Genomic DNA, 12,235 nt, shown 5'->3' on the forward strand with positions numbered 1-12,235 from the left:
TGTTTTGTTTCCTCAAAATATAAACCTATTATTAGAATGTAATTCACAGCAGAAGAAAAGTTGGTTTTGCTTAAGTTTCCTTCCAAATTTAAGTAGAAAAGAATGAAAATGACATTTCAATTTTATCTCTTTTTGTGAAAAAGATAATCTGTAACTCTGGATCATGAACACAATATATGAAAAGAAAGTCTTTTTTTCAAATAGTGCTCCAAAGTTTCCTTTGAATATATAACTTTCTGAATTCAAAGGCGTGATACAGCATGAGTTTTAAAAATAGTTGTTTAAGATTTTGAAGAGTATAACATTTAATATTCCCCCAGTTTGAATTCAAGTAAAGGGACAATGACTTCAAACCTTCTGTGTATAAAAATAAAGAGTATTTTAAGAAAATGTTTTACAGTTTAAGTTTAGACATTTCAAGTGTCCTATAATTTGCTCAAGAGTGTGCTAGATTTCTTTTTTTTTGGTCAATTGGGTTATTCTTAGTATTTTAGGGATTTTAAATAAATAAAATCTTGAGTGTCTTTGTAAGTGAATTATTTGACTAATGCGTCTTTTGGAACCATGGTTTACTTTTCCCTCTGTGAAAATTCCAAGGAATAACCACATAGGTAATAAGTAGTGGCTTGTTTGGGGATTTTGAGGAACTTCACATGCTGTCCTTGTCCTGATGTGGAATCTGTGTGGATTCTTTGTGCTAAGGAGCAGATCATAGTGAAAATCAGAAAGAAAACTCTCCTTCCTTCCTTCCTTCCTTGCTTCCTTCTTTCCTCCCTCCCTCTCTCCCTCAGTCCCTTCCTTCTTTCCTTTTCCTGGCTGCATAAGGGGTGGGAACTGTTCATTAAGTCCCCTGTTACAGTGCCCTGGGGGTTTGTGTTCCACTTTGAAGCTTCACACAGGAGACCTTTTTAGTCAGACCTTGGAGAATAATTCCTTGCATCACTGCTGTATCTTCCACCATTTCCCCCGACTTATCATCCAACTCCTTGCCATTTTCTCCATAGCCCAAGTTTTGTAAAGCCTCCGTGTCTTTGCACGGTTTGTTTTTTCTGTTGGGTTATCTTTCCTTCAGTGCCACCCCCGCCTTTTTCACACGCCATCAGGAATCTCCTCCTAATCCCCTACTCCAGTTTGTTTCCACAGAAGCTTGTAACCACCTCAGTTGTAGGGTTTTCACATTATCTGTCTCTTTATTATACTTGGCGACTCTTTGAGGGTATGGATATTATCTTATAAATTGTGTCTCTGGTGCTTAGTAGGTAAGGTGCTCAATACATTTTTGTTAAATAACTGGAGAAATGAAGTTATGACCCAAGACAAAGCACCATTTGCAATTATAAAGGGGAAATGTTTGAGATCAGTAATTCTGTTTGTCTTTGTTGATCACCATAGAATTGTTTGCTCCCTTTGCAGACTGTAGAAAAATACTATAGCTTGCTTAATTTTATTTGACTGAAATGACTGTATAGGGACATTTTCTATCTCTGAGCTAGGGCAGACTAACAGTCTTTCAGATCAGCAAACCCTCCTGGTGATCCCATAGGAAACTACTTAGGTCAGTGTGGTGCTAATGTTGTGTGGTGGATTTAAAAGGGTTCAGCGCCAATGACTGTATCATTCATGATTCTATCCAAATCCTCTTTTTTTCCTTAGGGAAACTGTTTACATGTTTATCACTTACTGTGTAAAACTGTACATTTTGATTTTCCTAAAATTATCTCTGAGCCACTAGGGCTATTCCTTGGTACAAGTATGAAAAGATATGGCGAGTAAATCTGTCTTCATGTTTTCCAAACCCTTCTTGATTTTATACAACAAAATAGTTCTACTTTTGGCCCGTTTTTCACACTGGGGAGGGCTAGTGTTTTAGTCCTTTCATGCAAATATACTGGTGTCTTTGATCATCCTCTCACTTGGATTGACTCCAGTTCTAGAATGAATTTCTTGTATGATGATCCTAAATCTGTGAATTAGGAGAGAATTTCTTCAGATTGTCCTTCATTATTGGCTTTTATTTAATCTTATTCTGTCTGTATATTTCACTTTTAATTTTTATTATAATCCTCTATTTCTTGCTAGGAATGTACAAATGATGTATCAGAGTTGTACAAATTATGTACAAATTATGTATAGTCCCTGTGTTTTAAAATTACATATTATATTTGGGTTTTTTTCTCGAGTGGAATTTGATATAGCAATATCTTGTTCCATTTTTATTACCTCCTCAAATATAGACTGTTAGTTATAATTATTATTTTCTACTATTTATTACTGAAAACACATCTTAGTTGGACTCATGTACCTTTCTAAAAGTAATAATAATAAAAAAAGATTCTTGTAGTGCTCCATTGGAGAGATATATAATTATGCATTCTAGCTAAGAATTACATAGGTAATTTTGAGATTATATTCCAGAGAAAACTAGGTTTAGAGTCAACTAACATGTATTTAGTGTTTACTTGTGTCAAGTGTTCTGGGTGATATCTCAGGTAATGCATTGTTTTGTGCCTTTGATCTTAGTAAACTTTATACTCAGGGAAAAACGAATCCATCGAAAGGTAACAAACCATCATCTTTTAAATTAACCTACTTTTAAAAATAAGCACTTATTGCATTTCTGGGATTTGAAGAAACAGTGCAGTTAAGATAATCAGAACAACACTCGCAGATACCGAATTCTGTTTTAAAGTAATTATATCATTTTTTAGTGTCAAAATTAATTTAACTGACCATGTTAAAAAGCATTAAATATTATTATCAAAATGATGTGTTATCTGTTAATTCAATTGACATATATGCAAAAAGATGTGAAGATGATAGACTCAGGCACTGTTATTTTCTGGACATATCTTTTAACCAGGATGTGGCATACAGATGATGTTCTAGTGGTGCTCTGAGGGACACCATTCACTCTTTTCTGCCTGTAGAGCCATTTCTTGAGCCTGTTCTGAGATGTTATGTCTTCTCTATAGCTTTTCATGATCCCCTTTGTTCTTCTCTTTGTTCTGATGCTACTCTGTATACATATATTTTATTATAGGTATTCGCTTCTCAGACTGCATTTGGGTATTCTTCATTGAATTTCTATTATATGTAAATGCATATAGTTTCCTAGAAGAAAACTATTCTTAATCCTTTAGAAAGTATGTGCTAGCTGGTCCACTTACCTGGTTAATTGTAGTTGCTGGTTTGTCTGCTGCCTGGGAATCACAACGCAGGCCTTGATTAACTTTCTACGAAACAAGGATATGGACTAGGGATCCCTAAGCTCTCCTGTATCTCTACAACGTTGTCATAATATGATTCTAATCCATCACTAGAAATGTATTATGAAATCGTTAATTAATGTTTGCAGGAGGCTTACAGAACTTTTAGTGAGAAGTAGATACTTGTGTTTAGTGTCAATTAATAGATGGCTTATTAACCTTTTTTTCTTTTTTAGCCCCAAGAACATTTTTCCAAATATATTGGGAAAATGTACTTTCAAGAATAAATTGCAATCTGGTGAAATATTTTGATTGCTTAATAAAATTTAGGTTTTAAAACAAGCGTCAGTATAGTGACTGTACAAACGAAAAACCTATGCCTTGACCCTTGGACAAGGAGGGGTATTGGTTCCAGGGTCCTCTGTGGATGCTGAAGTCCCATAGTCAGCGCTCCATATCCGGTTCTGCATCCACGGATCCAGCCAGTCTCGGATCTTGTAGTACTGTAGTATATATGGGAAAAAAACCTGTGTAGAAGTGGACCGGGGAAGTTCAAACCTGTGTCGCTCAAGGGTCAACTGTAGTTCTAATAAAAAAGCAAGCAGCAGCCATGTATAGTTTTAATAATTTTTAAAAATATTTTAAATATGATCGCAAGTTTTTAATTCCTACAGCTTCCTTGTGAAGGAGGCAAGATAAGTACTCTTCTGCTCTACGGAGGTGAGACCTAGAGAGATTAAATGCTTATTCATTCCTTCTTAAAAAGGTATAGAGTGCCTGTATATGGGTACAGTGATGAATAATTTACCCTATTTGACTTTGAGAGCAGGAGAGACAGATTGATAAACAAATATATTTGTTGATAACATAGTTAATTATGGTAGACACACAGAAAATGGTGCACGTACCTCTGGGGTATTGTTTGGTGAGGCCTCACAGACGAGGTGATTTTTAATGCACTCTCATTATAGACGTTTGCCAGGGTGAAGAGAAGGGCCTTGCAATAAAAGGCTTCCCTGGTGGCGTAGTGGTTGAGAGTCCGGCTGCCGATGCAGGGGACACGGGTTCGTGCCCCGGTCTGGGAAGATCCCACATGCCGCGGAGCGGCTGGGCCCGTGAGCCATGGCTGCTGAGCCTGCGCGTCCGGAGCCTGTGCTCTGCAACGGGAGAGGCCACAACAGTGAGAGGCCCGCATACCGCAAGGAAAAAAAAAAAAAAAAAAAAAGAAAGGGAATGAACATATGTAGAGACCCAGAGTTATAAAAGGGCCTGGGTATTTGAAGAACAGGGTCCAGTTCAGTGCAGCTAGAACATTACTGTCCAATATAAATATAAATATTATGTAAGTTAAAAATTGCTAATAGCTATATTAAAAAGTAAAAAGAAATAGGTGAGATTAATAATAATGTATTTTATTTAATCCAATATATCTGAAATATTTATGTTTTTTTTTTACACTTAAGTATGAAGTAGTTGATTTGGAAGGTCAAATCAGGTATATATTTTACATGTACAAAACATCTCAGTTTAGACTAGCCACATTTCAAGTGCTATGTGTGTGTGCCTGTGAGAGAGAGAGAAAGGGAGAGAGAGGGAGAGAGAGAAGACCTGAGAATGAGAATGAAAGTGTGTTCACTCTAGAGGGGCAGGTAGAGAGATGAGGTTGAAGTGGTTGTTGGAACCATATTTTGAAAGGCCTTGTATGCTGCCTGAGTTTGGAGTTTATACTTATATCGTAGTTTATGACTGTGCTTCTCAAATTATCTGTGGTGAAGGACCAGATTTTTAAATTTAGAATTTGTTGCAGACTGATACTTTTGAAAAATGTAATAGTGAAGTAGAAAAGTAAAATGAAGTATCATTTTTTAGTCATTAGATTTGACAAATGTATAGTTGTTCTGTCAGTTATCTATAAAGGTGTCTAAGCCAGTGCTATTCAACAGAACTTTCTATGATGATAGAAATGTTCTTTCTGTGCTGCCCAATACAACAGCCACTAGCCCATGTGGCTATTGAGCATTTGAAATGCAGCTAGTATGGCTGAGAAGCCGATGATTTAATTTAAATTGTAATAACCACGTTGGACTATTGGCTACTGTGTTGCACATTACTGAATATGTTTACTCTTAATCTTTGTGTTTGTCTTTCGCGGACTTGTGAAAAACAATTGTGGACTGGCATGGGTCCACAAACATACTTTTAGCACTGTTCACAGCGTGGTCTCTAGGGCTGGAAAGCCTCTGTGTGTCTTTGGCAAGTTACTTAATCTCTCACTACCCCAGGATCCTCAGTTCTAAAATGAAGGCAATAATAAGAAACTGTTTCATAGAACTGTTGTGAGGATTAAATGTGGAAGGGTTGGGGTTAGGGAGAGCGTCAAGAAGAGATGATGTCTCTGAAAGGGCCTCGAAGGATAAGTTCAATAGGCAAACAGGAGAGAGCATATCAGGTAGAGGGAACTCTGAAACATTTGGATCATACTGTGTTTTGAAGAAGGGGTAACACTGCCCTAGCCCTATCACTGCTCCCTCTATTTCTTCCTCTCTTTCCTAGTTATCTTCTTATTTTAATCTTTTAGCATATTTTAAACTGATTGCTAGGTGACATGTGATTTTGTAGTTTTAATACACGCTACCTGTCAATAAGGCCAATCATTGCCTCTTTTCTTCTTCATTCCTAGGAGTTATGGTGCCTGAATTTGATGGTAGAAATTGGGCAACAGTTGGGAAGGGGAATCCTGTTTGAAAAGCAGTCCCTGGGTTATGGGCAGATAGCTGTGAGATTCTTTTCCCCTAACACATATTTCTTACTTACCTTGATTATTTTAGGAAGAAAACAGACTGGGAAAAAAAAATGAAGTTCCATGTCTCCGTATTTGCTGGTGTTGTTCACTTTTTATCCCTGACCTCTGGGAAAGCTGTCTATGGGAATGGCATCTCTCAGAGGACTTTTCAAGAAATAAAAGAAGAAATAGCCTGCTATGGAGATGTTGCTAAAGCAATCATCAACCTTGCTGTTTATGGGAAAGCCCAGAACAGATCCTATGAGCGATTGGCACTTCTGGTTGACACTGTTGGACCCAGACTCAGTGGTTCCAAGAGCCTAGAAAAAGCCATCCAAATCATGCACCAAAACCTGCAGGAAGATGGGCTGGAGAATGTCCACCTGGAGCCTGTCAAAATACCCCACTGGGAAAGGGGAGAAGAGTCTGCTGTGATGCTGGAGCCGAGAATTCACAAGATGGCAGTTTTGGGTCTTGGCAGCAGCATTGGGACGCCCCCAGAAGGTATTATTTTGCCTTTTCAAGTCAATTTGCTGTGTTCTTTACTAAAACTAATGCCATGTGACATAACTGATTATAGTGTGCATGATTCATATTATAACTGGGTGATAAAAAGGAAGATAGAATCATTTTGCATTCCATTGGCTTGAGTTCCTTACTCTTACACTCCTTTTTTCTTCCTTTTTTTCCTGTCTTTTCTGAAAGCGTCCCTTTTTAAAATGAAGCATCTACAGCTATTGGTCCATGATACTTATGAACTGTATCACTTAATAATTTCTATCTAGTATATAACATTAGTATCATTCTGTAGAGAATTGAGATATGTGTAAATAGGTTATAAAAACTATGACTTCTTCTAAGTGGCCTCAGTGTACAGAATTTCTTAGAATTAATGAAATATGGGACAGAGCCTTGCACATTGAATTGATCTGAGGCAATTATTTTTACAGAACCTGAGGTCTCTAATGCAAGGGGTTGTCTAGGGTGGAGTTCTGTCTTTACTTATCAGCACTCTGGCTCAGCCTCATCAGACAATGTAAATGCTGAGATCAGGGATATAAAACCAGTCCACAGTGAGCTATCAGTTGGTGTTCGACTATTCATGGACTGTGCATGTATTCACAGACTATATTCCTATGGTAAAGGAACTACAGTCGGTCCTTGAACAACGCGAGAGTTGGGGCACCAACCCTCCACGCAGTTGAAAATCCGTGTATAACTTACAGTCAGCCCTCCATCTATACTGTTTGCTTCTTCTGTATCCGTGAGTTTCTGCATCTGCATATTCGCTAGCCATAGATCATGTAGTACTGTTGTATTGACTGTTGGAAAAAAATCCACGTGTAAGTGGACCTGTGCAGTTAAAACCTGCATTGTTCAAGGGTCCACTTTAGTTTATAAAAAAAAGCTAGTTGAGCTTCTTTAAAAAGTTTATAAAAACGTTTGGCCTTCTCTAATGCCAAGAGAAACACCCAGTAGAGAAGCAGATGGTCAGCTTTTTAAAAACATCTTTATTGAGATATCGGGACTTCTCTGGGGGTCCAGTGGTTAAGACTGTGCACTTCCACTGCAGGGGGTACGGAACAGTTCAATCCCTGGTCAGAGAACTAAGATCCCGCCTGCCTCACAGCCCAGCCAAAAAAACCCCCCAAAACAAAGAACAAAGCACTTTATTGAAATATAATTCACATACCATAATATTCACCCATTTGAAACGTGCACGTCAGTGGTGTTTAATATATTCACAGAATTGTGCAACCACCATCACTATCTAATCAGAGAACATTTCGTCACCCCCAAAAGAAGCTTTATATTCATTAGCAGTTATGCTCCATCCCTTTCCTACCACCCTCCTAAGCCCTAGGTAGCCACTAATTTGCTTTCTGTCTTTAGGGATTTTGCCTATTCTGCATATTTCACATGAATGAAATAATACACTATATTTTCTTTTGTGACTGGCTTCTTTCATGTAGCATGTATTCCAGGTTCATCCATGTTGTAGCATGTATCAGTGCGTAATTCATTTTTATTGTTGAATAATTTCCCATTTTACAGATATACCGTATTTTAGTTATCCGTTGATCAGTTGATGAGCATTTGTTTTTTTTCCCCACCTTTTGGCTATTATGAATAATGCTGCTATAAACATCCATGCATAAGTCTTTGTATGTACATATATTTTCATTTCTCTTGGGTATGTACCAAGGAGTGGAATTGCTTGGTTATATAATAACTCTATGTTTAACTTTCAGGGGAACTGCCAAACTGTTTTCCAAAGTGACTGGACCATTGTACATTTTCACTGATGTTTTCTAATTTTTACACATACTTGTCAACACTTGTTATCTGTCCTTTTGGTTACAGCTGCCCTAGTGGGTATGACGTGATATTCATTGTGGTTTTTATTTGCACTTCTCTAATGACTAATGATGTTGAGCATCCTTCCATGTTCTTATTTGCCATTTGTGTATCTTTTTCAGAGAAATGTATACTCACATCCTTTGGCCAGTTTTTAATTGTGCTATATGAATTTTTATTATTGAATTGTGAAAGCTCTTCATGTATTCTGGTTGGAAGTCTCTTATCAGTGTGATTTACTAAGGTTCTTTCCCATTCTATGGATTTTTTTTTTTTAACTTTCTCGATGGTAGTATTTGCTGCAGAAATGTCTTTAATTTTGAATTAGCACAATTTATCTAATTTTTTTCTGTTGCTTGTGCTTTTGGTGTTATATCTAAGAAACCATTGCCTAAACCAACGTCACAAAGATTTATTCCTAAGAGTTTTATTTATTCTTCTAAGAGTTTTATAATTTTAGCTCTTATATTTAGGTCTGTGAGTTAATTTTAGGTGTGAGGTAGGAGTCCAACTTTTTTTCTTTTGCTGTGGTCATTCAGTTGTCTCTGCATCATTTGTTGCAAAGACTATTCTTTCCCCATTGAACTGGATGTATTTCATTAATTGATTTTCAGATGTTAAACCAACCGTGCATTCCTGGGATAAATCCCATTTGGTTATGGTGTATAATCTTTTTTTATATGTTACTGAATTCAGTTTACTAGTATTTCGTTGAGCAGTTTTACATGTGTATTCATAAGGGATATTGGCCTGTAGTTTTATTTTCTTTGTGTGATGTCTTTGTCTGGTTTGGTATCAGGGTAATTCTGGCCTCAAAGAATAAGTTGAAAAGTATTATGTTGTCTTCTGTTTTTCAGAAGAGTTTGTGAAAGATTGGTATTAATTCTTTAAGTTTTTGGTAGCATTCACTAGTGAAGCCATCTGGTTCTGGGATTTTCTTTGTGGGAAGATTGTTAATTATTACTTCAATATTTTTCCTTGGTATAGATCTATTCAGATTTTCTATTTCTTTTTGAGTCAGTTTTAGTAGTTTGTGTCTTTCTAGGAATTTATTAATTTTATACAAATTATGTAATTTTTTGGCATACAGTTATTTATAGTATCCACTTACAATTATTTTTACTTTTGTGAGGATAAGGATTCAAATTATTGTTTGGTGTCATTTGCTTTCTGCCTGAAGAACTCTCTTTAGTTTGTTTTTCAAAGCCAGTCCACTAGCAGAGAATTCTCTAAGCTTTCATCCATATTTAGTTCTTTATTTAATCTTCATTTTTGAAACACAGTTTTACTGGTTATAAGATTCTTGATTCACAGCTTTTTACTTCCAACACATAGAATTTGTCATTCCATTGTCCTCTGGCTTCCACTGTTTCTGATGAGAAGTTAGCTGTTAATATTACTGGAATTCCCCTGTACAGGCATACCTTGGAGATATTTGGTTTGGTTCCAGACCACTGTAATACAGTGAGTATTGCAGTAAAGCGAGTCACATGAATTTTTTGGTTTCCTAGTGCTTATAGAAGTTATGTTTACACTATACCGTAGTTTATTAAAGTGTGTAATAGCAGTATGTCTAAAACAATGTACATACCTTAAATAAAAAATAATGCTGTTGGGGAAATGGCACCAATAGACTTTCTCAACACAGGGTTGCCACAACCTTCAATTTGTAAAAAACACAATATCTGCAAAGCACAATAAAATGAGGTATGCTCCTTGTGACAAGTCATTTTGCTCTTACTGATTTCAAGATTTTTTTCTTTATTTTTTGTTTTCCACATTTTAATTTTGACATATGTAGGTGGGAATTTCTTTGCTTTTATCTTGCTTAGGGGTTGTTGAGCTTCATGTATAGATTAATGTTTTTCATCAATTCGGGAAGTTTTCAGCTTTTTCTTACTATGAATATATTTTCTATCCCTGTTTTGTTCTCTTTTCCTTCTGGTACTTCCATTATTGAGTATGTTGGTGCACTTCAAGGTGTCCCACACTTCTCTGAGGCTCTGCTCGTTGTTCTCCACCTTTTTTCTCTCTGTTCTTCAGATTGCATAATCTGTATCAATCTGTCTATTAAGCCTAGCTTAATAATATTTTCCGCTGTGTCAGAATAGCTTATTTTTCAGCCAGTATTTGGTTAGAGGTTGTGCTTAAGCCTCTTGTGCCAGTAAGGCTTCTGCCCTTTGTTGATGGATCTGTGTGCAGCTTGGAAAATGTTTTCAATCTGACCCATGTCCGGTTTTTGATTGTTCCTAAGTAGGACCATGTGGATAGCCTTCCCAGGCCCCAGGGTTTATTGTGATCCAGGGAGGGTTTTTCTTGGTCGCTTTTTCCTCCCTGGTTCTTTTTGTTAAACTTCTGATTGTTCTGCCATTTTGCTTGCTGTTAGCAGTATCGTAAAGCTACCAGTATCCCCTAACTTGTTCTCTACCAAGCTCTCCATCGTTTCCAACAACACCCTTAGGCATGGGATTCTCTATGTTCTGTTCCAAATAAAGTCACTGCCCTGGTTAAGAACTGCAAAGCTCTTCATCCTCCTGGGTTGCCTCTTCCCCGGGAGTTCCCAGGAGCTAGGCATAGTGATAGTGGCCTGCTTCCCCAGAGTGATATCCCTGGCAGGTGCTAGAAGGGGATGGTGGTAGCTACTGATCTTTTCAGCTTGCCTCTCCCAGCATGAGACCTCTGCCTATGAATGAGCTAAGATAGCAGTGATCAGGGTCCCAGTTTTCTCATGGCTATACTTGGGGTAGGACTTCCACCATACAAGTAGGGGCTGGGTAGAGGAATGGGGACCTAGTCCTCTTGGAGTGGAGTGGCCATAATAGAGTTTCTGTAATATGCAGTTGGGGATGGGAGAAGGAAGCAGGTGATGGCCAAATGCTACAGACTCTCATTGTTCTAACTTAGATTTAGTATATTTTCGTGAATGAATGTTTCGCCACTTGCTGTATGCCCTTAGGACAGTTTTGAGAGACTGTAAGTGATTTTTTAAAAATATTTTTTCCCAGTTAAATCTTTTGTAGGGAGGAAGATCTGCCAAGTTTCTCACTGTACCATTCTGGAAGTACCACTGGGACGGCTAGTTTTGGTCTCTCTGAGGCTGTGTGAATAGGTGGTAGAGTCCTCTAAGGTGTTAGGGACCCCTCAGCTCGGGTTCTATATTGTCAACCAGGAGTTTGTTTAATTGCCTTCTGTTGTTACTCATCTGTGTTAGACACCAGCATATATACATATTTATTTCCTTTTTAGCCCTCCTAACTATCAATATCTTTACTCGTTTGTTTGTTTTGTTATGTTTTGATTTTAACAAATGAGAAAACCAGACTACAAGAGATTAGGTAATTTGCCCAGGGTTACACAACTAGTGAGAGACCAAGTTCAGGTATGAACCACTGTCAAACTCCAGACTTTGTGCTTTTAGTCATTAGACTACATGGCCTCACATACAGATATTTTAATGTTATTTTCATTTATAAGATTTCCCTTTTTATCCATTTGACTGAAGCAGATCTGTCTCAAAAGTTGCTGGTACTTATACTGCAGATGATACTGGTATCTGTACCTTTGGACATTTTTTCTCATTTTCCTTTCTTTCGTATCCTCATTTCTTGTTTCTGTAACTGGGCCTGCTATTCCCTGGCTATCTGCCTGGGAAAGCTGAGCCAAGTTACAGATTGCTCCTGGGCCCTTAAAAACCCAGGGGAAGTGAATTTTACTCACTGGAATCTATTGTGGTGTCCCAAGACTCACTTTCACCCCATTCTTCATTCCATGGAACTCAAGGTAGATAAACAATTGCCTGGCAACTGGGCTATTTTAAGCTCTAAGGAGACTGGAGAGTTAGGCTGGACCAGGTGTGGAAAAATTCCCACAGGAGATAGGGTAAAGTCTG

General features: G+C 37.5%; 1 protein-coding gene across 1 annotated transcript in view; it reads left to right on the forward strand.

The window, feature by feature from the left end:
- CPQ (carboxypeptidase Q) overlaps positions 1-12,235 on the forward strand; it is a 463,854-nt gene that overhangs the window by 95,041 nt on the left and 356,578 nt on the right. The window contains exon 3 of the mRNA XM_059994940.1: positions 6,035-6,492. Coding sequence (XP_059850923.1) covers positions 6,060-6,492 — 433 coding nt within the window. The 5' untranslated portion in view covers positions 6,035-6,059. The remainder of the gene's footprint in view (positions 1-6,034; positions 6,493-12,235) is intronic.

The sequence above is a fragment of the Delphinus delphis genome, chromosome 17 (assembly GCF_949987515.2).
Source record: "Delphinus delphis chromosome 17, mDelDel1.2, whole genome shotgun sequence".
In the NCBI taxonomy this organism is placed as follows: Eukaryota; Metazoa; Chordata; class Mammalia; order Artiodactyla; family Delphinidae; genus Delphinus; species Delphinus delphis.